Source organism: Physeter macrocephalus, chromosome 15 (genome assembly GCF_002837175.3).
Source record: "Physeter macrocephalus isolate SW-GA chromosome 15, ASM283717v5, whole genome shotgun sequence".
NCBI classification, from domain to species: Eukaryota; Metazoa; Chordata; class Mammalia; order Artiodactyla; family Physeteridae; genus Physeter; species Physeter macrocephalus.
This window is the reverse complement of record NC_041228.1, coordinates 11,965,148-11,992,897: the sequence shown is the minus strand read 5'-3', so window position 1 is coordinate 11,992,897 and position 27,750 is coordinate 11,965,148. Positions and strand designations below refer to the sequence as shown.

General features: G+C 45.2%; 2 protein-coding genes across 5 annotated transcripts in view; both read right to left on the bottom strand.

Moving 5' to 3' along the window:
* Positions 1-27,750, bottom strand: part of CYRIB (CYFIP related Rac1 interactor B) — a 162,125-nt gene that overhangs the window by 101,162 nt on the left and 33,213 nt on the right. For all 4 annotated transcript variants that reach the window (XM_024129367.3, XM_028500185.2, XM_024129364.3 and 1 more), the window contains exon 2: positions 20,765-20,817. The gene's annotated coding sequence lies outside the window, so the exon portion shown is untranslated. The remainder of the gene's footprint in view (positions 1-20,764; positions 20,818-27,750) is intronic.
* LOC102996330 (40S ribosomal protein SA-like) lies at positions 26,140-27,129 on the bottom strand. The gene is given in 1 exon segment (XM_055091212.1): positions 26,140-27,129. A coding segment is annotated over 1 exon segment (888 nt). The 5' UTR covers positions 27,043-27,129; the 3' UTR covers positions 26,140-26,154.

Genomic DNA, 27,750 nt, shown 5'->3' with positions numbered 1-27,750 from the left:
TGTGGGATCTTCCCGGACCGGGGCACGAACCCGCGTCCCCTGCATCGGCAGGTGGACTCTCAACCGCTGCGCCACCAGGGAAGCCCCTGAGCCTTCTTTTGAGCTGCTGTTGTGGATGCAAGAAGAATGAGGCCCACATACTATGGTTAACTGGTAAACCATAGGTCTTTCATGAACCAATTGATGGACAATTCCATCCAGGGTCACACACTGGGGGGAACACACAGAGTACAGGAAACAGCCTTCCCTTCCAGGGGATGAAAGACACACTACCTTATTACAATACAAAGCAACACACAACTGCCAAAGAAATTGATACAGACAAATGGCCTGGAAAATTAAAGGGAAAGAATCATTCCTTTTGGTTTGGGGGAGTCCAAGGGGAGGGGACAGGGAGGAGATGTCCAGCCTTGTCCTGAACTTTATCAAATCACTGGGCCCCTAGTGTTGTTTGTGGACTCAATCTTGAACCCTTCACCTGGTCCTGTCTTGCCTTTGGGATCACATGCTACTCTGAATGCCTCCTGCTCGCTTGAGCTGTTCATCACGGCCATGCCTTTGAACTTTGAGCGAAGCAGGTCAGATCCCCAGCTGGGAGAGCTCTTGGGACCCGTGTTCCTTGTTTCCAGCACATAACATAATTGTAATTGTATGGTGATTTGTGTACTCCCCTGAATACTGTGAGCTCCAGCAGGGCAGAAGCCATCCTGTTTTGTCATCGCTGTATCCCAGGGCTAGCACAGAGCCGGGCACCATGCCTGGTACAAGGCATGCACTCAAACTGTTGCAGCTTGTCAAAGAGATGGCATGGGTCCAGCCTGAGTTAACCCAGGCCTAGGGCCTTTACCCTACTCTGAACCCCCAACATGGCCACAGCCCTGGAACCAGGGAATTGGATAAGCAGCTTAAGAAGGTGAGATTTAAGCCCTCCCCAAAGTAGCCAAAATGATAAGGTCATTAGCTGTGTGACCCAATAGTTGAAATACAGAGCTTTAGACAGTACAATGAGGATAAGTCAAACAGGAGCTAAGAGCCTGGAAAGAGGTTAGATTCTCACAGTTTCGAATTTGGGGGCTACAGAAGAAAAGATATTGCATAAGGTTAAAAAAAAGAAAAAAAAAGAAAAGAGAAAACCTTTCCAAGAGAGAACCAATATGGTCCAAGTTAAGAAGAAGCTTAACTGGTTCAGCTAGCTTCCTCTCTAAAATCCTGGTGCTGGTTTCATGTTAGAAGACAGGTTTAAAGAGACAGCATCCCTCCTCAGTTTTAATGCACAGAAGAAGAGAGCGGAATGCTACCATGCCCCAGCTCTGGTCTTGTCTGAACCCACAGACTTGGAGAAATGTCTGTGGTGTCCATTTCAGCATTTTATTTAACATTTTTATTTAATGGGTCACTTGTATTAATGAGTGCCTGCATCAGAGTTTCTGAATTAATCACCTAATTTTAGACATGGAAAGAACCTCGGAATTGACCTTTATCTAACATTTTGCTCTTTAGAAAGTGGAGGGGCCCAAGACAGGTCCAGAGGGGGCCCACAGGAGCACAGCCCCCCAGGCCTGGACTCTGGGCCCAGAGTGAGGATCACACGGGTTCCCGTCTACACTGTCAGAGAACTGCTGAGTTTGTTTCCAAAGGTTAGTCTGGATCACTGAGGCGTCAACAGAGTCCTGCAAAAAAATCTCTACTAATAAGCAGTGTGTAACATTCAGTGTGGTATCTGGTGTGATCTTCCAGGGTAAACAAGGTCAATTAAAACATTACCCTTATTTGGCCCTTCATTACTCACAAATCTCTTCCAAGGTAGAAAAAAAAAGTTAGGAGACATGTACAGACGGATAAAGAAACAAGTGGGGCTTGCCTGGTGGCGCAGTGGTTAAGAATCCGCCTGCCAAGGCAGGGGACATGGGTTCGAGCCCTGGGCCGGGAAGATCACACATGCTGCGGAGCAACAAAGCCCGTGCGCCACAACTACTGAGCCTGCGCTCTAGAGCCCGAGAGCCACAACTACTGAGCCCACGTGCCACAACTACTGAAGCCCGCGCGCCTAGAGCCCGTGCTCCGCAACAAGAGAAGCCACCGCATGAGAAGCCCGCGCACCGCAACGAAGAGTAGCCCCGGCTCGCCGCGATCAGAGGAAAGCCCGCGTGCAGCAACAAAGACCCAACACAGCCAAAAATAAAATTAAATTAAATTAGAAACTTCCATTGAGAAAAGAGCTACAGAAATACAAGGTAATGTTTTATTAACTTATTTCACCTGATTCCATGAATTGATTTTGATGGACGAATCAACCAACCCAAGATTAATAGCCTGGTTTACTACACTCATTTCTCTTTCCAAGGCCACAAGCCAAAATAAACTCCCCCTCAATTTATAATTTTGAAAAATGTGCTTTTGCATATCAACTCCTGAATCCACTGTGGTTATTAAAAGGATGGCTGCATCTGTCAGGATGGGCCAGGTTACTCTGTGGTAACAAACAAGCCCTAAATCTCAACTCCAATGATGACCACACTGGTCACTCTGGGATCAACACGAGGAACCCAACAACTCCATCTTTGTAGACTTACCTGACACTCTGGATTAAGCAACTCTGTAGCTTACATAAGTTTCAAAGACATGACCCCCTCCTTTCTTTATCCAACCACCTATAAAGCTGTCTTGCAGGGCTGCCGTGCGGACTGGATGTGATCCTGTTTGTTAGACACTCAGGACACTGCCTAGCTTATAGGCAGCAGTTGGTAAATGATAATGGTGGCTAGTACCCCTTGTCGTTACCATTATCCCTACTCATCTTCAAATGATGATGATGATGTTATCATTATAATTCTCATACACCAGTGGTTCCTTTACTCATCGGCATATTGGAATCACCTGGAGAGCTTAAAAACTACCAGTGCTTGTGTCCCAGCCCCAGAGTCAGTGAATTAATGCATCTAGCGTGTTGCCCTGGCTTTGGAATTCTGAAAGCTCCCCAGGTGATTCTAATGTGCAGACAAGTTCGAGAAACCACCATCATAGAAGCAGCAAGATTCACATCTATACAGACACATATGTCCTAGTCAGTGAATTAATGCATCTAGCGTGTTGCCCTGGCTTTGGAATTCTGAAAGCTCCCCAGGTGATTCTAATGTGCAGACAAGTTCGAGAACCACCATCATAGAAGCAGCAAGATTCACATCTATACAGACACATATGTCCCTATGTACACACACCAGCTGGTCTGCTCCCAAGTTCCATAAATCCAGCCGCCTTTATGACAGTGGTGTTCATATCATTCGGGTCAGTGAGGTTATGAGTGGCAACAAATAGCCCCTAAATATTAACCCTATAACAACAACTGCGCTGGGCACCGTTCAGGGTCAACTAGACGAGCCCAGCAACCACGTTTTTCTGGTCTTTACCCGACACTGAGGCCTATGCAGTTTACCCTCAGACCTTGTTTCCTCTTTACTTTCACACGTTTGCCAGGCCCATAGTAAATCAGAGCCAAAAAATTATACTAGTGGAGACAGATTGGGAGGACATCTGGTCAAAGGAGAGCCACCAAAAGCTATTAGTAACTGAGACAGTGAGTTTGTTAATTCTCGATCCCCAAGACCCAAAACATAGTAGCCAACTGAAGAGAAATGTGGATAGGTAAATCCATTATCATCACTAATTACCTAAAAAGAAGTGAAAAGCAGACGCAGAAACTCAAAAAGTACAGCATCTAAGTTGAAAACCTTATGGGTCAAGTGTTTACCAACCATCATTTTGATTTCCCTCTTTTTGTTCCTTTCTCTCAGGATGAAATTACGTCTGCTGGGGTGCAAGTGAGATCAGGAGATCTATGAACAAAACAAGGGCCTTTCACCTGGCAGCAAAGCACAAGACATGCTCGCTGGGTGCAGGCAACACTATGAACACAGACATTTCGCCACCAGCACACAAGCAAAATCATCTCCTGCTCTGTTGGATGCTGAGGCTCTGCAGAGTCTGGAGAAAACTAAAAATCCAACTTGTTTGCCCTTGTTTGGGCCGTTTAATTTAGGAATCACTCTGGCTTTACATAAACTCTTTACCAAAAAATGTATTCTGTGTTGTGAACACTCGCGTTAACTTGGGGCCCAGGAGGAGGAAGCATTGTATACGATTACATAATAGTTACTCTATTATTTTAAAACCAAATGGAGGCCTCAGGCAGCAAAGTCAAAAGGAGAGAGAAATCATTTTTGTAAAATTATCTGAATGCAACCATCTCTCCTGATGCATTGTGAGCTAACAATGGTTCTGCTTTTCTCAGAAGCTCATTCAATTATCTGTTGCTTATCTGGACCAGGGAGAGGGGTTTTCCTCCCATTTAGACTTAAAGAAAAAAAGCAGGCAGGATCCCTCTAATAAAAGCCTGAAATGAAAAGCAATAACTACTCCCAAGGCCCTGCTTATTGTGGAAGAGTCATTAGAGGAAGCTCTCTAGGGTCTTTGTTAATCTATTTTCACTACATCTAAAAAAGGAGAGGAAGAAATGTGGGACCCACAGTCTCAAAACACCTTGCTTTCCTCTCCTAGGTGTGCAATTGCCAGCAAGCCACTTAACCTCTCTGAACTTGTTTGTTCACCTGTAAAATGGAAATACCTGCTTGACAAGAGCATTATAAGAACTGAGAAAACATGTAACGTGCCTAGCCTTCAACAATGTAAACACTCCTTCCTCTGATCGCTGCCAAACTCTCAGGAAGCTCACTAGAATGGGAGCTTTTTAAGAGAAGGGACAATGCCTTACTCATCTTTCTATACCCAGATACTAAACGCTGCCCCTTAGAGAGCGCAATTGCTTCTTTAACATCTGTTCCACTCCTCTCCCACCAAGCAGCATCCCTCATTCATTCAGACCTCATCTCCAATTCCAGGGGTGGGTCTGGAATGGTCTAAGCCAATCAGTGTTATTCCATTTCCTCTGCCACCGTGATTGGTTGAGAGATAGAGCGTGTCCCGAGACGATCCAATCCGAGGGAAGCTCAGAAATTTTGTTCAATGGCTCTGGGGAGAGATGGTAGGTCTTTCTTCCCTGGATGTAAACAAGCAAGCGTGCGTTCTGAGAGGTACCAGCAGCCAGGCCACCACACTGGACAGCTCTCCTCTGTACTTCTTCGAGCACGTACGTGTATTCTACGTGGTGTCTCCTGGTGCTGAACAATACAGAAGCCCTGCTGGCAGCCCTCTCACTATTATGAAGGGAGTCACCAGAGAATAGAGCCAACAGACAGAAGTGCAGACCCAAGAGAACCACAAAAAGAGGAAGCTGGAGCCCTGATCAAAGTGTGCCTGAGAGCTACATTACCTCTCCATTTTTTGGTTATGTGAACCATTCAACTGCTTCTATCAATTATCCAATTTGAACTGGGTTTTCTGTCCCTTGCAACTCAAAGCAGCCTAATACACCCTCTTGCAAGCCTGAATGAATCACTGAACAAAGAATTGTGCAGAAACATCATCGTTCTTCCAGTGACTTAACTCAGACTTCAAGTTCCCAAGGAGCAGGAGCCCTCACTGGTCTTGGTCATCCCGTATCCCAGCGCCTGACAGAGTTTCTGGACCCTGGTCCTCAATAAATACTTTTCAAAATAAGTGAATGGAATGAAACCAAAGCACCTGGGGCTTCAGAACCTTCCAGAGCCCCACTCCCCAGATGTGTCTCTATCAGAGGAGCATGAAGAGGAAGCTCGTACCATTTGGAGCCATCGGATAGGCCTGAGCGCAAGTCAAAACTCCAAACGAACTTCAGCTTCCTCCCCTGTAGAATGAGACTAATAATACCCATCTTCCTGAGCAAGAAGGGCCATGTGAAAGCACTTAGGACAGGCCATATTCAGGAAATATGTACTTCCCTCCTTCCATTCAGCTAACCCTGCTTCATACTATGGGTTCTGATCCGGAGCTGAGAAGATAGAGTCATCATATGTACATGACGGTGGGCCGCACCCCAGATCACTCCACAGAGCCAGCCTTGGGACAGGTAACACACACCCTGAGCCTCCCATCCTTCGACACAAACCCACTCCCTTTAGGAGAGGGGTCTTGGGCAGAAGGCAGATATAAAACTAGGTTGTCCAGCTTTCTGGCTATGGTGCTTCCTTTTGGCTTTGCTGGTTGCTTCCTAAAAGAGGTGTGAGACTCGTGCAATTGGCAGTATCCCAGATCTGCACATCCCTAGAGGCTGTTAATTCAACCATTTACAGTGATGCAGAACTCAGCTCAACTGTCAGCTCCAAGAGGGGCAGCAGCCTTGCTCCATTCACTGGGCTACCTCCAGCACCCACAAAACACCCAATGAAATATTTCCTGAGTACCTGAATAAAGATGAACGTGTGGATAAGCAAAGAGGGATGAAATCGAGATCCTCGAATAGAACTGTAGTAAAACCCTGTTAGTTAGTACACAGACTGCTGGTTATGCAGCAGGTAAATCAAAGACCAGGGAATGAGAGAGGGCTTCTGAGGCTCACAGGTGTGGAGCAAATTCTGGTCCTAGAATTCTAGTGCCTACTCCTGGGACCTCAGGCAAGTTCCTAAACTCTCTAAGCCAGTTTCTCTCTGACAAACACAACTATCAAGATTAGATAAGAATTTTTAAATGCATCTGTAAAACAGGGAGAAAAGATTGAGAGAATATACACCAAAATATTAATAGCAATTAGCCCTAGGTAGTTAGATTATGGAAGGACTTTTATTTTTCTCTCTTTTTGTGCATTTTTGGATTTTCTATAATGAACAAATTGGTGGTCTAATAAAAATAAAATGAAAAGGAAAGTAGGGTGATGGCAATTAAAGCATCTAGCCTAGAACCTATGACACAAAGTAGGAACCCAGCAAACGTTTCGTCCCCGTGAACACCCTTCAGACATTTGGAAACAGCCATCATATGTCTCCTATTTCTTGTTAAGTATCTCAGCTAATTTAATGTCATCCTTACATGACTTGATTTCAAGGCTCTCTTTTATCCTCCTCTCTGCAAAGGCTCCATCTGTTAAAACCCCACTCCGGGTAACATATAAACAGCTCACAGAATCCGCAGCAGCTCTTGTTTGCTCATTTATCTGTTAATTCACTCACTGGGTAAACACTGATTAAAAACCTACTATATTGGACATCCTTGCTTTCGCCTAACCCCCGTTCACAAACGGTTCCCAGATTTTGTCAGGGAACATCTGCCTTCCCTCATTCTCAGTTCTTGGGCTCTGGGAGGTGCAGACCCGACCCCAGCTTCTTCAAGGGGCGGACATTTGATCCAAGGTGGCCAGTCAGAGCATCTCATTCACCTGGCCACAGGGATTGGTTAGGAACAGGCACCAATCAGGTAAGACCAATCAGAGACATTAAGACTTTTGTTGAACTGTTGGGTAAGCGGCCTTTTCTTCCCTGCTGCTAGAACTGCTGACAGATACCTTGCCGCCAATCCAAAAAGAAATAGTGGGCAGCGCTGAGAGATGGAGAAAACCTGTGTAAAGCCTTAGCAACACCATCTAAGCCTCCATGCCTTCATTTCCATCCCTGGACTTTGCAGCTAAATAAACCAGCAAATCCCCTTTCTGTGGAAGCCAGTTCAAGGTGGGGTTCTGTTACGAGGTCAAAAGAATCCTAAATCATGAAATTTGAAGTGCCGTGACATAAGCTGCATGCTGGCTATAAACAGATGAAGCGAGAGGATCCAGGCCACCTTTCTTGGCACTTGGTCTGAGGTGGAGATAGCTACAACTACAATTATTTAAAGCCAATAGAACTTTCCTGGCGGTCCAGTGGTTAAGACTCCACGCTTTCACTGCAGGGGCCATGGGTTTGATCCCTGGTCGGGGAAGTTCCGCGTGCTGCGCGGTGCGGCCAATAAACAAATAAGTAAATAATAATAACAACAAAAGGGCATTAAAAAAATAAAGCCAATAAGATAATTGCTTGAACTAAATACTACACAAAGCAATGCTCAGAGCAACGGGGGCACAGAGAGGAGGAGTCAGGGCAGGCCTCACGCAAGAAATATCATTTCAACTTCCTCTGTACCTTCATTCAGGCAGTGCAGATAGAATTACTGTTTGGGGAAGTCAACACTGTTGGTACACAGTCATCTCACAGTCAACTAAAACCACTACATCCCACATTGCAGGAACCACCATCATAGAAGCAGCAAGATTCACATCTATACAGACACATATGTCCCTATGTACACACACCAGCTGGTCTGCTCCCAAGTTCCATAAATCCAGCCGCCTTTATGACAGTGGTGTTCATATCATTCGGGTCAGTGAGGTTATGAGTGGCAACAAATAGCCCCTAAATATTAACCCTATAACAACAACTGCGCTGGGCACCGTTCAGGGTCAACTAGACGAGCCCAGCAACCACGTTTTTCTGGTCTTTACCCGACACTGAGGCCTATGCAGTTTACCCTCAGACCTTGTTTCCTCTTTACTTTCACACGTTTGCCAGGCCCATAGTAAATCAGAGCCAAAAAATTATACTAGTGGAGACAGATTGGGAGGACATCTGGTCAAAGGAGAGCCACCAAAAGCTATTAGTAACTGAGACAGTGAGTTTGTTAATTCTCGATCCCCAAGACCCAAAACATAGTAGCCAACTGAAGAGAAATGTGGATAGGTAAATCCATTATCATCACTAATTACCTAAAAAGAAGTGAAAAGCAGACGCAGAAACTCAAAAAGTACAGCATCTAAGTTGAAAACCTTATGGGTCAAGTGTTTACCAACCATCATTTTGATTTCCCTCTTTTTGTTCCTTTCTCTCAGGATGAAATTACGTCTGCTGGGGTGCAAGTGAGATCAGGAGATCTATGAACAAAACAAGGGCCTTTCACCTGGCAGCAAAGCACAAGACATGCTCGCTGGGTGCAGGCAACACTATGAACACAGACATTTCGCCACCAGCACACAAGCAAAATCATCTCCTGCTCTGTTGGATGCTGAGGCTCTGCAGAGTCTGGAGAAAACTAAAAATCCAACTTGTTTGCCCTTGTTTGGGCCGTTTAATTTAGGAATCACTCTGGCTTTACATAAACTCTTTACCAAAAAATGTATTCTGTGTTGTGAACACTCGCGTTAACTTGGGGCCCAGGAGGAGGAAGCATTGTATACGATTACATAATAGTTACTCTATTATTTTAAAACCAAATGGAGGCCTCAGGCAGCAAAGTCAAAAGGAGAGAGAAATCATTTTTGTAAAATTATCTGAATGCAACCATCTCTCCTGATGCATTGTGAGCTAACAATGGTTCTGCTTTTCTCAGAAGCTCATTCAATTATCTGTTGCTTATCTGGACCAGGGAGAGGGGTTTTCCTCCCATTTAGACTTAAAGAAAAAAAGCAGGCAGGATCCCTCTAATAAAAGCCTGAAATGAAAAGCAATAACTACTCCCAAGGCCCTGCTTATTGTGGAAGAGTCATTAGACGAAGCTCTCTAGGGTCTTTGTTAATCTATTTTCACTACATCTAAAAAAGGAGAGGAAGAAATGTGGGACCCACAGTCTCAAAACACCTTGCTTTCCTCTCCTAGGTGTGCAATTGCCAGCAAGCCACTTAACCTCTCTGAACTTGTTTGTTCACCTGTAAAATGGAAATACCTGCTTGACAAGAGCATTATAAGAACTGAGAAAACATGTAACGTGCCTAGCCTTCAACAATGTAAACACTCCTTCCTCTGATCGCTGCCAAACTCTCAGGAAGCTCACTAGAATGGGAGCTTTTTAAGAGAAGGGACAATGCCTTACTCATCTTTCTATACCCAGATACTAAACGCTGCCCCTTAGAGAGCGCAATTGCTTCTTTAACATCTGTTCCACTCCTCTCCCACCAAGCAGCATCCCTCATTCATTCAGACCTCATCTCCAATTCCAGGGGTGGGTCTGGAATGGTCTAAGCCAATCAGTGTTATTCCATTTCCTCTGCCACCGTGATTGGTTGAGAGATAGAGCGTGTCCCGAGACGATCCAATCCGAGGGAAGCTCAGAAATTTTGTTCAATGGCTCTGGGGAGAGATGGTAGGTCTTTCTTCCCTGGATGTAAACAAGCAAGCGTGCGTTCTGAGAGGTACCAGCAGCCAGGCCACCACACTGGACAGCTCTCCTCTGTACTTCTTCGAGCACGTACGTGTATTCTACGTGGTGTCTCCTGGTGCTGAACAATACAGAAGCCCTGCTGGCAGCCCTCTCACTATTATGAAGGGAGTCACCAGAGAATAGAGCCAACAGACAGAAGTGCAGACCCAAGAGAACCACAAAAAGAGGAAGCTGGAGCCCTGATCAAAGTGTGCCTGAGAGCTACATTACCTCTCCATTTTTTGGTTATGTGAACCATTCAACTGCTTCTATCAATTATCCAATTTGAACTGGGTTTTCTGTCCCTTGCAACTCAAAGCAGCCTAATACACCCTCTTGCAAGCCTGAATGAATCACTGAACAAAGAATTGTGCAGAAACATCATCGTTCTTCCAGTGACTTAACTCAGACTTCAAGTTCCCAAGGAGCAGGAGCCCTCACTGGTCTTGGTCATCCCGTATCCCAGCGCCTGACAGAGTTTCTGGACCCTGGTCCTCAATAAATACTTTTCAAAATAAGTGAATGGAATGAAACCAAAGCACCTGGGGCTTCAGAACCTTCCAGAGCCCCACTCCCCAGATGTGTCTCTATCAGAGGAGCATGAAGAGGAAGCTCGTACCATTTGGAGCCATCGGATAGGCCTGAGCGCAAGTCAAAACTCCAAACGAACTTCAGCTTCCTCCCCTGTAGAATGAGACTAATAATACCCATCTTCCTGAGCAAGAAGGGCCATGTGAAAGCACTTAGGACAGGCCATATTCAGGAAATATGTACTTCCCTCCTTCCATTCAGCTAACCCTGCTTCATACTATGGGTTCTGATCCGGAGCTCAGAAGATAGAGTCATCATATGTACATGACGGTGGGCCGCACCCCAGATCACTCCACAGAGCCAGCCTTGGGACAGGTAACACACACCCTGAGCCTCCCATCCTTCGACACAAACCCACTCCCTTTAGGAGAGGGGTCTTGGGCAGAAGGCAGATATAAAACTAGGTTGTCCAGCTTTCTGGCTATGGTGCTTCCTTTTGGCTTTGCTGGTTGCTTCCTAAAAGAGGTGTGAGACTCGTGCAATTGGCAGTATCCCAGATCTGCACATCCCTAGAGGCTGTTAATTCAACCATTTACAGTGATGCAGAACTCAGCTCAACTGTCAGCTCCAAGAGGGGCAGCAGCCTTGCTCCATTCACTGGGCTACCTCCAGCACCCACAAAACACCCAATGAAATATTTCCTGAGTACCTGAATAAAGATGAACGTGTGGATAAGCAAAGAGGGATGAAATCGAGATCCTCGAATAGAACTGTAGTAAAACCCTGTTAGTTAGTACACAGACTGCTGGTTATGCAGCAGGTAAATCAAAGACCAGGGAATGAGAGAGGGCTTCTGAGGCTCACAGGTGTGGAGCAAATTCTGGTCCTAGAATTCTAGTGCCTACTCCTGGGACCTCAGGCAAGTTCCTAAACTCTCTAAGCCAGTTTCTCTCTGACAAACACAACTATCAAGATTAGATAAGAATTTTTAAATGCATCTGTAAAACAGGGAGAAAAGATTGAGAGAATATACACCAAAATATTAATAGCAATTAGCCCTAGGTAGTTAGATTATGGAAGGACTTTTATTTTTCTCTCTTTTTGTGCATTTTTGGATTTTCTATAATGAACAAATTGGTGGTCTAATAAAAATAAAATGAAAAGGAAAGTAGGGTGATGGCAATTAAAGCATCTAGCCTAGAACCTATGACACAAAGTAGGAACCCAGCAAACGTTTCGTCCCCGTGAACACCCTTCAGACATTCGGAAACAGCCATCATATGTCTCCTATTTCTTGTTAAGTATCTCAGCTAATTTAATGTCATCCTTACATGACTTGATTTCAAGGCTCTCTTTTATCCTCCTCTCTGCAAAGGCTCCATCTGTTAAAACCCCACTCCGGGTAACATATAAACAGCTCACAGAATCCGCAGCAGCTCTTGTTTGCTCATTTATCTGTTAATTCACTCACTGGGTAAACACTGATTAAAAACCTACTATATTGGACATCCTTGCTTTCGCCTAACCCCCGTTCACAAACGGTTCCCAGATTTTGTCAGGGAACATCTGCCTTCCCTCATTCTCAGTTCTTGGGCTCTGGGAGGTGCAGACCCGACCCCAGCTTCTTCAAGGGGCGGACATTTGATCCAAGGTGGCCAGTCAGAGCATCTCATTCACCTGGCCACAGGGATTGGTTAGGAACAGGCACCAATCAGGTAAGACCAATCAGAGACATTAAGACTTTTGTTGAACTGTTGGGTAAGCGGCCTTTTCTTCCCTGCTGCTAGAACTGCTGACAGATACCTTGCCGCCAATCCAAAAAGAAATAGTGGGCAGCGCTGAGAGATGGAGAAAACCTGTGTAAAGCCTTAGCAACACCATCTAAGCCTCCATGCCTTCATTTCCATCCCTGGACTTTGCAGCTAAATAAACCAGCAAATCCCCTTTCTGTGGAAGCCAGTTCAAGGTGGGGTTCTGTTACGAGGTCAAAAGAATCCTAAATCATGAAATTTGAAGTGCCGTGACATAAGCTGCATGCTGGCTATAAACAGATGAAGCGAGAGGATCCAGGCCACCTTTCTTGGCACTTGGTCTGAGGTGGAGATAGCTACAACTACAATTATTTAAAGCCAATAGAACTTTCCTGGCGGTCCAGTGGTTAAGACTCCACGCTTTCACTGCAGGGGCCATGGGTTTGATCCCTGGTCGGGGAAGTTCCGCGTGCTGCGCGGTGCGGCCAATAAACAAATAAGTAAATAATAATAACAACAAAAGGGCATTAAAAAAATAAAGCCAATAAGATAATTGCTTGAACTAAATACTACACAAAGCAATGCTCAGAGCAACGGGGGCACAGAGAGGAGGAGTCAGGGCAGGCCTCACGCAAGAAATATCATTTCAACTTCCTCTGTACCTTCATTCAGGCAGTGCAGATAGAATTACTGTTTGGGGAAGTCAACACTGTTGGTACACAGTCATCTCACAGTCAACTAAAACCACTACATCCCACATTGCAGGATGGCCAATGATAACTTAAAGCACTAAAGGGTGCTCTCTGGATGAGCCCACAAAACAGCAACAGCCGAGAGCAGGGTCAAACAGCCCTCCCTTGCAAGAATTTCATCCCAATGTTACAGATGATGTTACACTCTTAAATAATATTCAGGTCAGGTTTTGTGATTTTGATTCCATGAACTTAAGTTTTCACTCCAGTTTTCCTGCCCGTTTGGATTACTGTTGATCAAATCACAAAAACATCACAACAGGGGCTTCCCTGGTGGCGCAGTGGTTGAGGACTTGCCTGCCAATGCAGGGAACACGGGTTCGAGCCCCGGTCTGGGAGGATCCCACACGCTGCAGAGCAACTAGTCCCGTGCGCCACAGCTACTGAGCCTGCCCTCTAGAGCCCGTGCGCCACAACGAAGAGTAGCCCCCGCTCGCCACAACTAGAGAAAAGCCCGTGCTCAGCAGCGAAGACCCAATGCAGCCAAAAATAAATAAATTAAATAAATTTAAAACAAAAACAAAAAACAAAAACATCACAACAGCCCTCTCAAGACGAATAACCTATTTACTGAATTTATTACCAAATGATGAGAGAGAGAGAGAGAGAGAGAGAGAGAGAGAGAGAGAGAGAGAGAGAGAGAGCAAGCCTCTGGTTCCATAAAACGTATCAGGATGGGCTAGAAATGTGGCTGATTGCTGAAAACAACAAGGGCAACAATGAAAGCACCTCTGGGAACATCTATTTTGCTAAGAAAGGCCCTGAAGGTCGCTCTTTTTAAGTGAACAGAGCCAGTGTCTCTTAGATCTTCGAGGATGTGAACTCAACAGGAGAGTTGTGAAGATAAAATAAGTCAGAAAAGGAGGACAGCACAGGACAAATTCTCCTTGCCTTTGTGGTTTCTAAACACATCAGCGATTCATTTGGTCCAGAAACACAGCTCCAACTTTCCAGAGCAAAGAATCTTAGAGCTGGAAAAATTAACACTGATAGAACACTTCCATGTGGTCTCAAGAGAGATTCCGGGGATTAACGGCAGGAGGGAGAGAGGCTTGAGATGCCTTGCAGATAACTGGGATTGCTAAGAAGCAGCTTGGTTCCCTCTGTTCACAAAGCGCGTTTAAGATTGCTGTTGAATTCCACTTCTCCTCCTTGCGCGCCACATGACTTCCCACAAAGACTTTGCCTCCCCTCCTCCTGAAAATGGGATCATTGTTCATCACACACTGACCAGGCCACTACTAGAGTCCAGGAAGAGTCAGACAATGGAGAGACCCACAGCGTATGACAACACGGGCAAGTGCCTGGTACTTGGCATGTGCTCAGTAAATGCTGGGGACCAGCAACCCCATGGAGACCTGCCAGTCTCCCCCCAAAATAAGAGGGGTTTGGGTTGAAAGCTCCCAAAGTGAAGGTTTTGTTAATTAGTTTGTTTTTAAGCAACAACAAACATATCATATGTTTATGCCTAAAAAAAAAAAAATTTTTTTTTTTTTTTGGTTGCTCTGTGCGGCGTGTGGGATCTTAGTACCCTGACCAGGAATCGAACCTGTGCCCTTGGCGGTGAAAGAGCAGAGTCCTAACCACTGGACCGCCAGGGAATTCCGTAAAAATTTTTTTTAAAAAAAGGATATACAGTAAGATATCCTCCATCCACCCCAGACCCACCATTGCCTCAGCTTTTCCTCAAAAGTTAAACAGGGGGGCTTCCCTGGTGGCACAATGGTTAAGAATCCGCCTGCCAGTGCAGGGGACACGGGTTCAAGCCCTGGTCTGGGAAGATCCCACATGCCGCGGAGCAACTAAGCCCGCGAGCCACAACTACTGAAGCCATGTGCCACAACTACTGAAGCCCGCGTGCCTAGGGCCCGTGCTCTGCCCCAAGAGAAGCCACGACAATGAGAAGTCTGCACACCGCAACAAAGACCCAACACAGCCAAAAATAAATAAATTAATTAATAATAAAAAAGAATGCATCCTGGAATAAATGGATAAAGAAAATGTGATCTATTATATATATGTATATAATGAACTATTACTCAGCAATAAAAAAGAAGGAAATCTTGCCATCTGCCACAACATGGACGGACCCTGAGGGCATTACGCTAAGTGACATAAGTCAGAGAGAGACAAATACCGTATTATCTCACTTACATGTGGACTCTAAAAAACAAACAAACAAAAAAATCCCTAATCATAGATGCAGAGAACAGATTGCTGGTTGCCAGAACTGGGGGTTGGGGAGTTGGAAATATGGGTAAAGGGGGTCAAATGTACAAATTTCCAGTTCTAAAGTACATAAATCATGGGGATGTAAAGTACAGTGTGGTGACTATAGTTAATAATACTACAGTCCATATTTGAAAGTTGCTAAGAGAGTAGATCTGCAAAGTCCTCAGCACAAGAAGAAAAAATGTTGTAACTATGTATGGTGATGCATATTAACTAGACTTACTGTGGTGAGCATTTCACATTATATCCAAATAGGGGATCATTATGTTGTACACCTGAAGCTAATACAGTGTTATATGTCAACTATAAAGAACATCTCAATTAAAAAAAAAAGAATGGGGACTTCCCTGGTGGCGCAGTGGTTAAGAATCCATCTGCCAGTGCCTTCCCTGGTGGCGCAGTGGTTAAGAATCCGTCTGCCAGTGCAGGGGACACAGGTTCAATCCCTGCTCCGGGAAGATCCCGCATGCCACGGAGCAACTAAGCCCGTGCGCCACAACTACTGAGCCTGCACTCTAGAGACTGCGAGCCACAACTACTGAAGCCCGCGCGCCTAGGGCCATGCTCCGCAACAAGAGAAGCCACCACAATGAGAAGCCCGCGCACCACAAGGAAGAGTAGCCCCTGCTCACTACAACTAGAGAAAGCCCACGCGCAGCAACGAAGACCTAACGCAGCCAAAAATAAAATAAATAAATTTACATATATTAAAAAAAAGAATGCATCCTGGAGATGATTCCTTCTTGGTATATATGACCTACTATTTTAAACAACGGCCCAGTATTCTCCTATAAGGATATACCATAATCCCTTCAATCAATCCTCTCCTGACATACATTTATTTCAGTTGCTTCCAGGGTCTTGCTATTTCAAACAATGCTGCAGTGAACATACATTACACACATCTTCACACACATGTGTAACTACAGGAAAGATGAGATTTATAAGATAAAACCCTTGAAGTGGAATTGCGGGGTCAAAGAGTATTTGCACTTAAAATGTTGGCAGATGGTGCTGAATGGCCTTCAAAGAGCTTGGACTCACTTTCATTCTCACCAACAGTGTCATAAGGATGCCAGTCTCTCCACACACATTCACAAGATGTTTTCTTGTTTCTTAAATTCAAGGGAAGAAAGCGGGGGCAGAGCTCCACTCTTGTCCCACTGTCTCTTCCTGACCCTGTGATATTACACATGATACTACTACTTCCTGAAAATTCTGCCCCTTGGATGCACAACCCAGAGATCAGAGCTTAAAACAGAATGAATGTCAGACCCACTGGTTTCCTGAGCTGGCTCAGACTGGCTCCAAAGAGCCAACTATGCACATCTCTTCCCCAGGCCACGTTCACTGACATTATGTCGGTAGCTTGAACTTGGTCGTGGTGGAAGTATTTATACCATAGACATCGGTAAATGCTACAGTCAGGGCTTCTTTTCTTTCCCCCAGAGAGACCTTTGTCAAACATCAGCCCATCAATTCACACTATAGTGGAAACTGAGGCTCTGCTACCCTTCTTTGAATATTTCTGCCCTCAATAGGGTCACAAGTTCTTGGAACCTAAGGACTGGAGGAGATCTGAAGGGACAGCTAATTATTCTGTCTTCTAACGATGCCTCTCCCCTAGTCCCTGTGCTGAGACCTAAGTAGTACCCTCTCCTTCTCTCCTCCATGCCTCTCTACCATATTCCCATCTCTTTATCACTTAGTGCTTATTCTTGATGATTTTCTACAGTGTAGTAATTGCAAACACAGACTCTAGGCTACACTAGACAACCGGGGGTCAAATCCCAGCTCCATCATTACCAGCTCTGTGACTTTGGGCAAGTGGCTTGAACTATTACACCTCAGTTTCTTCATCTGTAAAATACAGATGATAATGATAATGCCTTCCTTATAATTTTGTTCTGAAGATTAAATGAGTTAATGCAAGGACACAGAACAGTGTCTGGCACATATTAAGGACTTAACAAACGTAAACTGTTATTATTGTCTTCCAGTTCACTAATTATCTCTTTCACTATGTCTAGTCTGTCAGCCCTTTTGTTAGATTTTAATTTCAATGACTATTTTCATTTCCATGTGGCAGCTTTTCAAATCAACCTATTCTTTTTCCATCTTTCATTACATTTTTGAATCATCTTTAGTCTTTAATCATTTGAAAATATACTGGCTTGGGACTTCCCTGGTGGCACAGTGGTTAAGAATCTGCCTGCCAATGCAGGGGACACAGGTTCAATCCCTGGCCTGGGAAGATCCCACATGCCACAGAGCAACTAAGCCCGTGTGCCGCAACTACTGAGCCTGCACTCTAGAGCCCATGAGCCACAACTACTGAGCCCACATGCCACAACTACTGAAGCCCGTGCACCTAGAGCCCGTGCTCTGCAACAAGAGCAGCCACCAAAATGAGAAGCCCGTGCACTACCACGAAGAGTAGCCCCCACTCGCCACAACTAGAGAAAGCCTGCGACCAGCAATGAAGACCGAACGTAGCCAAAAATAAATAAATTTTTAAAAATAATAGTTAAAATGAAAAAATGATACTTTAAAAAATATATATATATACTATCTTATAGTCTCTTTTAGATGGTTCTGTTACTTTCAACTCAAAGTCATTCATTTCCTGAGTAGTCCATATGATTTAATTGTGAACTCATCCTAGGGTTCTTTCTGTAGGAGTCCTGTTAGGTCTGGGTTGTTGAAGTATCCTTGTGGAGTGATTGTGTGTTTGTGTTAGGGATTCCCACAGTAGGCAGCCAGTTTTTATGTTAATTTCTCAGCTTGAGGAGTTCTCATATCTCATGACGTATATATCTCATATAACATATCATATCTCATATCTCATAACAATATAGATTCCACAACCACATATGGTACAGCCCCAGGTTTTTCATTTCTGGCTGGTGACTTTTTTCCACTCAAAACAAGCTTCCTTTCTGTTTCTCCAGACAGTGGAGTTTTTCTAGCCCCTTTTCATGAAGACGTGTAATGTTTAACGCTCCTGGGCACCCTAAGTCCACCTTGGACCCAGGCCTCATTTCTAGACCCGCTGTGGTCTTAAAACCTTAACTCCCAGACTCTACAGCCTCCATCTGGGTGCAAAAGCCCCATAAGCTGTCATGCTTTCAGCTCACATAACCATCTGGCTTAGATTTCTCTCTTCATTTTTTTTTTTTTTGAGGGGGTACGCGGGCCTCTCACCGCTGTGGTCTCTCCCGTCGCGGAGCACAGGCTCCGGACGCGCAGGCTCAGCGGCCACGGCTCACGGGCCCAGCCGCTCCGCGGCACGTGGGATCCTCCCGGACCGGGGCGCGAACCCGTGTCCCCTGCATCGGCAGGCAGAGTCTCAACCACCGTGCCACCAGGGAAGCCCCTCTCTTCATTTTTGACACTTGTGGACTTCCCTTTCTGATAAGCTCCCCTAGATATAGGTGTTGTATTTCAGTCAACTCTGTGTTCCTATCAGGAAGGAGGCACACAAGTCAGTCCGCCATGTCGCCAGAAGTGTTCCAGGTCACCAAGTCTAATACACCCACTTACCCAGGCTGGAGTTCTGTCCACATTACAACCGCCTCTTACTCAAGGGTTAGCCTCTAAAGTCTACTTGTAATATGAAAGTGGAAGGGCATCAGAATTTCCCTTGAACATCCCATAGTAAAGCCTCATCATGGAGACAGACAAACCATCTCTCATTAAGTGCAACACAGCCAGTTTTTTCTTCAGCACCAGATTGGGTTTCTTAGGTGGAACACAAGGAGAAATAGCCAGCTTGGACTTCGGGACCATGCTGTATGATAATTAAAATCTATGAGAAACACACCTGCTAGCACTAGATGCTCACCACCAATTCAGCCCGCTCCAAGGGAGGTGCCCGCCTGGTGGAAAGACAGGGTCACCCACGCTATTTAAAGTGCGATTTTTACCTCTATTTTGTTTTTGTTTGTTTGTTTTCATTTATTTATTTATTTATTTATTTTTGGCTGTGTTGGGTCTTCATTGCCACGCGCGGGCTTTCTCTAGTTGCGGCGAGCGGGGGCTTCTCTTGTTGCGGAGCACGGGCTCTAGGCGCGCGGGCTTCAGGAGTTGTAGCACGCGGGCTCTAGAGTGTACACTCAGTAGCTGTGGCGCACGGGCTTCGTTGCTCCGCGGCACGTGGGATCTTCCAGGACCAGGGCTTGAACCCGTGTCCCCACATTGGCAGGCAGATTCTTAACTACTGCGTCACCAGGGAAGCCCTCTATTTTGTTTCTGTGGAGCAAGTATATATGGATCTGGGTAGCATAGAAGCAGGAACCTATGCTATGATAGACATGATCTGACTTCTATAAGTCAGAACAGTGGCTATCTCCAGGGGCAGTACCAACAGCAAAGGGGCATGAGGGAACTTATGTGATGGGAATACCATGTATCCTGATCTGTGTGGCGGCTCGATGAGCGTAACATGTTAAAAATTCATCAAGATGTATGATTAAGATGTGTGCATTCTATGGGTGTGACTGAATCATTCTGCTGTACACCTGTAACTAACACATCATTGTTAATCAACTATACTCCAATATAAAATAAAAATTTTTTAAAAAGATGTGCATTATGCAGTCTGTAAGTCATACCTCAACTAAAGTAAGTTAAAGGCATGCAGGAGAGACTGCTGGATAACATTCTGCCAGTTCTGTCTCCGTTCTATGGCTAAACCTCTCCAGAGACTGGACAGTCAAATGGAGGGGAGTGAGGGTACCAGGAAGCTTAGGGAAAGGGCAGAAAAGGGAAGTGCCCTTTTGTGGGTAGAGGGCACCCTGGCTCACAGAACTGGTTTTCCGTGAGGGGCCTTACAAGAGCAGCAAGTTTACAGTGGCTAAGAGCACTAGTTCTCGAGCCAGACTGCTGCGTGCGAATACTGAATCGACCCCTGCAATGGACTGTTTGTGTCCGTCCCCCGCCAATATTCATATGTTGGAACCTAACCCCCCATATGATGGTATCTGGAGGTGGGGCCTCTGGGAAGTGATTAATTAGGTCATGAGGACGCAGCCCTCATGGATGGGATTAGTACCCTTATAAAAAAGACCTCAGAAAGCTCTCTTGCCCCTTTCACCATGTGAAGTTATAACACAAAGAACCAGGAAGTGGGCCTCACCAGACACCGAATGTGCCAGCACCTTGATCTTGGAGTTCCCAGACTCCAGAACTGTGAGAATTAAATTTCTGTTGTATATATGCCACCCAGTCTATGGTACTCTGTTACAGCAGCTTGAACGGACTAAGAGCACCCCTTACCAGTGGAATGAACTTGGGCAAGGTTACTTCTCTTCTTTGAACCTCAACTTTCTAGGGCTGTTGCGAAGCTTAAGATAATTCAAATGAAGCTCTTAGTTCTGAAGCCGGGTGGTCAAATCCAGCTCTGTTACTTACCAACTTGGTAACCTTGAACGAATTACTCAAACTCCAGGCCTCAGTTTCTTCTCCTGTAAAACAGAGTTATAGCAAGGATTAAGCAAGTCACAAGCTTCCAGCACACAAAAAAGCCTCCAGTAAATCCTAACCACTGTTGTTTTTTCCTGTACCAGGAATAACAACCCAATATATAGCATTTCTATCCAATAGCATTTCAATCCAAACAACATTTCTCCCGACCATTATAGTTTACAGAGCATGTTTCACAAACGTTTTTCTCATTTAATGTTCAAAATAGTCTTGTGTATTACAAATAAAGAAATGAAGATTCCAAAAAAAAAGGGAATGGAGATTCAGAGATGTTAAGTAACTTGCTGAAGGTTGCCCAGCAAGTAAAGAGCAAACCCAAATCAAACTCCTCTGATGGAGGCACAGTTTGGCTGGACTGCATTGTCCCAGGGACATAGAAGGTGGGGATTGGCTGTCGTTTCAGACTCAGAATTCTAAGATAAAGGATGCTGGAACTCTGGGGTACCTCAGCAAGTCTTGGTCTCAGCAAAACACTCAGCTCAACTTGAGTTTGAACTGGTGTTAGTCATTCTACCCCTGAATCGCTTCCTGCTTTAGGTTTCTACACCGCAGAGAAAGGAAAACAAACATGTACATTACACCATCCGTGTCACTCTCAAAATCTCTTACAGTGACAAATACTTATGAATCAAAGGGAGTCTTCATAAAACCATAGTTAAACAATATCCCATTGGAACCCATTCACCAACATTTAGTGTGAAGATAGGAGCAAGATCTGCAGTGTCTAGACGCTCTTATTATTGCCTGGAAGAATGCCCTCTTCTGGCCTTAATTTTGATTAAATCTTCGGCTGCCTTAGTGTTTTCTCTTTGCTTTTCATCGGGGGCGGAGACTACCGGAAGCCACTTAACCAGCCTCACTTTATTCACAGAAGGTTTGGGGGCCCTTCCTAATTGTCGTGGGAGAACATTATCAGCCAATCATGTCAACCACTCCTGCTACTTTGCCAGCAATCCTCCTGTTCACCAGTACAGGTTTTCTTTCCGTTGTTGCCTGAGTGTGGTTTAAAATTCTCTTTTAAAGAAAAATCACAAATCTGCCCAGTGGCCAAAGAAAAAGGGGATTTCATTTAAGAACCATTTAAACATACTCACAAGCTAAGACCTCACATGTGTGCACACGCTCCATACTCTGCGTGTATGGAGCGTGCACACACCACACAACACACAAGCGCACACAGATGCCCAGAGACATCATGACAATTCTGACTCCACTCGCTATGTCTTGCAGCTACATAAAGGACTTTTTTTTCTTTCTTTCTGATTCTTTGACCAGATTTACAAAACAGAAAACAGGACAAGCTGTTTACTTGGGAAAAATTTTAGGGTCCTGGGTGAAAGTCCTAGAAATTGGAAAAAAGCATACTAACTCACTCTCACAAAACTTTTTTTAAAGAACTATTTTTACTTTATTTTATTTTATTTTTTTGGCTGCGTTGGGTCTTCGTTGCTGCACACGGGCTTTTCTCTGGTTGTGGCGAGCGGGGGCTACTCTTCGTTGTGGTGCGCGGGCTTCTCATTGCAGTGGCTTCTCTTGTTGCGAAGCACGGGCTCTAGATGTGCGGGCTTCAGTAGTTGTGGCACGTGGGCTCAGTAGTTGTGGCTCACGGGCTCTAGAACACAGGCTCAGTAGTTGTGGCGCACGGGCTTAGCTGCTCCACGGCATGTGGGATCTTCCCGGACCAGGGCTTGAACCCGTGTCCCCTGCATTGGCAGGTGGATTCTTAACCACTGTGCCACCAGGGAAGCCCCCAAAACTCTTTGTTTGGTCTTATTTTAAGAACATGAAGAGTAAGCTGGTCTTTGCATCACACTTACAGACAAACCCAGGAGAGAGAGTATGTCTCCCCTAGAAGGAAAGTGTTCATCTCAAAACAAGGGTGACTTTCTTTCACTTCCTCTATATGGGCAGAGAGAACCAGGACCATGACTCCAGAAACTGGATCTGATCTTGTCTCCTTTTTAGATTCATAGCATGGGCTCTAGTCCCATCTCGGTCTCCCAGAGCTGTGTGACTTTGGTCAAGTCACTGAACCTCTCTGAGCTCCTGCAGCCGCTGCTGTCAAGTGAGGACACTCATTCATTCAAGAACTATCTACTGAGCACCTATGATGTACCAAGCATGTGGCCATGGGAATAATTCCAGGAATTAAACCATCCCAGCCACAAAGGGCTCTCATGGCTTAGTGGGGCAATTACAGGCTGACATGCAATTACAATGGAGTAACAAGAAGTATTACAACAGGGGTGAGTACAGGTGCTGGGCAATCGCAGGAAAGGGAATTGAATTAATTCAGCAGGGGATGGAAAGTGATGGGTATAAGGAAGACTTCCCCAGGGAGGTGTTCTCTAAGCTGAGAACTAAAAGACAAGCTCGAATTTGCCCAACCGAGGGGATCCAAGCAGAACTGGCAGCACTTGCAAAGGCCCACAGACCAAACTGCTGGTTTACAAGGTCAAGCATGAGAGGTAGGAAGAGAGACATAGGATACGTAGACCTGGATATGTAGGCAGGTGGGCTTGCCAGGGTAACTTGCCTGGACTAGATGACCTCCCAGGGTCCCTCCCAGTCCTAAGGGCTAATTCTTTGGTCTTCTGAGAGCCCAGATCCTCCCTCCTCTTTTCCCGACAGCCCTTTCACCAGCACGGCCAAGTCCCTGAGTCCACTCCAGGGCACAAGGAAAGTCCCAAGCATCCCACGTGGGCCCTCCTCCTTCCTCTTTCTTTTCCCTTTGAGAGTGACTAGGCAGTGACTCAAGGAGGGAACTGTCCTCTACTTGTCATTTGTTTCTAAAACAATACACCCAGGGCTCACATACACAGTCAGTCATTTGACCAACCTTCTCCCACCCAGCCCCTGACCTAGCTGAAGAAACACTGGAATTATCTGTGTCCCTGTCTGTCTGCTCCAGGACACTTCAAGCTACCTGAGGGCTCACACTCTGTTTTGGTCATATCCTGGTGTCCCCAGCACCTGGTATTATTCCTAACTTATAGTAGGTCCTCAAAAACAAATGCAGAAGGAAAGGATTTCCTCTCGCTGCAAATGAGCACACATCCAGAGGTGCCCCAGACAACAGCTCTGTCTGAGGCCAGAGCGGGAACCCCAGAGACCCAGAGAGGTGCCAGTTCAACACTCGTCCGCCAGGGCTCAAAACCCAGAGACCCAGAGAGGTGCCAGCTCAACACTCGTCCGCCAGGGCTCTCTAAGCCACTCCAGGTGCTCAGCAAAGCCCCATCGGAAAACTAACAGCCCCCCTTATTTACCAGTGAAGAACCTCAGGTCCGAAAGAATGATATGACTTGCCCAAGGTCTCTTAGCAAATGCAATATAATGTTTTTAAAAGGGGGACAACGTTCTTTTTCTTCTTTCTTTCTTTTTTTTTTTTTGGACAACGTTCTTAAGTGGAAGGCTATCTAGTCACACCTACCAGAAACGTTGCTTATTTTAGGGGAAAATGCTTAATGCTGGCAGGTCTAACGGAATCTTTCCTTTACCTGACCGCCAACTACACCACACTTTCACAACTCCTGGGATTTTCTAGGCAGGACTAAAGTTCCCACTGAAACAAATCTATTTATGAAGGTGACTAAAAAAATGTTTAGGGATGGAATATGTTCTTGGATTATGGATCATTTTCTAGGTTAAATCTCTGTTATGGGATCTCAGGCTATAAGAATTTTTAAAGAAAAGTTGAGCTCACCAAACCACTTAGTTCCCTCTTGTTTTTTTAATGTTTTGACATTAAGTTTACTGTGACAGCAAACACGACTTTTAGGGAGGCCATTTCGACCTATATAACCCCTCCATCAAAAGAATTCCTCATAATTCCTGGGTTCTCTTAAAGTTTTTATTCACAGATCTATACTGTGTACATACATATGTATTTCATTTAAAGGAATTTCCTTTAGTGTAGAAGTTCCTTAGAGTACTTTTTTCTTAAAAAAAAAAAAAAAAAAAAAACCTTAGTATGCAAGTCACTGGCATGATGTTTCTGAAACCACCCCAGAGCAAAACCCAGGTGACAAATTAAGTGCACCTGGAAATTCTGGGTCTGAGACACTGCGGGTGACATTTTTCTAGCCTGCTTCATTTAAGCATTATTCTGACACTTCCCATATCCCAGTTAATAGGAAACAGACAAAGGAAAGCAGGTGTTTCACTTATATCCACCTGGCACAGCAAACTCCCAAAGTTTGCAATAGTTGCTTATTGCTGAAGAGTTTAAGGCAATATTTTTCTGCCAGGGAAATAACATCTCAAACAGCCTAGCATAGTGGTTCTCACCCCGCCTCAACCAGAGCCCACAGGGGAGGGAGGAAAACCTTTAAAAATACTGCCGCTGAATCCCAAGCCTGCGCAATTAAACAGACTCTCTAAGGATGAAACCCCAGCACTATAGTTTTCCAAAGATCGCCAGGTGATTGTACGGTGCAAACAGGACTGTGAAGCACGGACCTAGGATAACTCATTAGTCAAAGGAAGCCCATGGGAAATCTTATCTGGAAGTGAAAAACGCATCGTAATTAAATAAAACAGCAGATGTAAAAGTTAAAAGTACCTAACAGGGCCTGTTACCCAGAAGACACTTAATAAATGTTAATTAAACAAAAAAATAATAACTCAAATCATTACTTCTTCTCCTCAGTAAATTCATCTTGTAATTTTATTGGCTTGTTTATCACATGCTGTTTTTTCTTAGCCATGATTCATTCTATCCCTGTTAATAAAATTAGAAACGTATAACCCATAATCCTGTTCAATTACACGAGCTCTGTAGTATTTCCAACAACTCTTAATCACTTATTTAATAAAACTTCCCCCAGAACAGTAGCTAATACATACTAAATACTCAACAAATGTTAGCTATTTATAAGAATTCATGATAATTCTTATAACTTCGGTTGAAACTTATTTTATACTATCTGGAGGACTTAGCAAGAACGTAAAGAAATTACCAGGGCAATATTTAACAAACTTATAAAAATAGACTTTTAAGCACATCAATTCTTTCTATAAATTTGTGAAAAAAATATTAAATGTGATCACTGCACAGGTAGCTAACTTATCTTGCACATTCAAGGGGGCCCTGCAAAAGTAACTTGTGAACACTCAGCAGTTTCCATAGCCCCTTGAAAATGTTAACAGCGCAATTAGTTCAAAGTGGTCTCTTAATCCGACTTTTCCCTACCACTGCCTCCCTGACCCTGAATTAGGAAGGCGATTTTTCTTTTTTCTTTTCTTTTTTTTTTTTTTTTTTAGAAACTGTTTATTTTCCGTCAACCTATTTCCATTTTAAGAGTTTGTGGAAGAACAGTTTAAGACCACTCGGCGCTTGTTCCTAGCCACTCAGCGGCCCGAGCGGTTGGAGGTGCCGACCAGTCTTCAGTGGCGGGCTGTGCACTCCAGTCTTCAGCGGGGAGCTTCTGAACAGGCACAGAGGGCACCTGCACACCTTCGGACCCGTCCGCCACCTCCGGCTGAGCAGCAGGGAACTCAGGAGCTGGAGCGGTCCATTCACCCTGAAATTCCTCCTTGGTCACAGCCTTCTCAGCTGCTGCCGGCTCGTCCTTTTCAATCTCTTCAGGATCTCTGTAGAAGCAGAGATCAGGCATGACCTCCCATGGGTGTTCGCGGGAGATGGTGCCACGCATGCGCAGAACTTCCCGGGCAAGCATCCACCACATCAGACCCGCTGAGTCAGCTCCTTTGTTGTTGCATGGGATGGCGATGTCCACACACCGCAGAGGAGAGTCTGCGTTACACAGAGCAATGGTAGGCAGGTTAACGTAAGAGGCCTCTGGGAGAGGCTGGTGGTCAGCCCTGGGATCAGTAACCACCGGAAGTCTTGGCTCCCGGAAGGCTGCCTGGATCTGGTTAGTGAAGTTTTCAGGAGTGAAGCGGCCAGCAATAGGAGTGGCTCCAGTGGCAGCAGCAAACTTCAGCACAGCGCGCTGGCCAGCATTCCTGGAGGATATGACACTGACGTCAGCTGGGTTTTCAATGGCAACAGTGGCACGAGCTGCCAACAGAGGCTTCTCCCAGGTTCTCTTCAGATTTATGATGTAGATGCCATCACTTTTCCTTTTGTAGACGTGCTGTTCCATTTAGATGTCAAGGTTGGTGCCACCTAAGTGGGTTCCTGCTGCAAGGAATTTGAGGACATCCTCCTCCTTCATTTGCAGGACATCAAGGGCTCCGGACATTGTGAAAGTTTCCCTTTAAGTTACGACGGGAATCCAGAACAAAGCCGTATGGACCCTTATCTGGCGCGGAAACGAAGGAAGGCGATTTTTCTATATGTTCACATTACCCTTCAGTTCTAACTAAGAAACCAAAAATCTGTTTTAAAAAAAAGAATATAATTTCTTAATCAGGATGAGGAGGTCTTATTTAGAACATTTCCAAACTTTTTTTTTTTTTCTAGTAGGCGGGCCTCTCACTGTTGCGGCCCCTCCCGTTGCGGAGCACAGGCTCCGGACGCACAGGCTCAGGGGCCACGGCTCAAGGGCCCAGCCGCTCCGCGGCACGTGGGATCCTCCCGGACCAGGGCACGAACCTGCATCCCCTGCATCGGCAGGTGGACTCCCAACCAGTGCGCCACCAGGGAAGCCCTTTCCAAACCTCTTGTTGCCCTGCTCGGATGAATTACGCCAGTCCGCAACTGTCTCGGGTTGTGCTAAGCAGAAGAGGCGTTCAGCAGCTAGGCTGGAAGATCTGCTGTGTTTGGTTCAGGATTCACACTGTTATCGGGAGACCCTTCCATAGCTCACACCTGAGCATGCTACGCTTTGCTTCTCTTTGCCTTCTATCTCCGAACATCTGCCATTTCATGTTTTAAATCAACACACATGCAAAAACAATCATGACGTGCCCTTCTTTATATGCATATTATACGTCAATAACAAGCACTA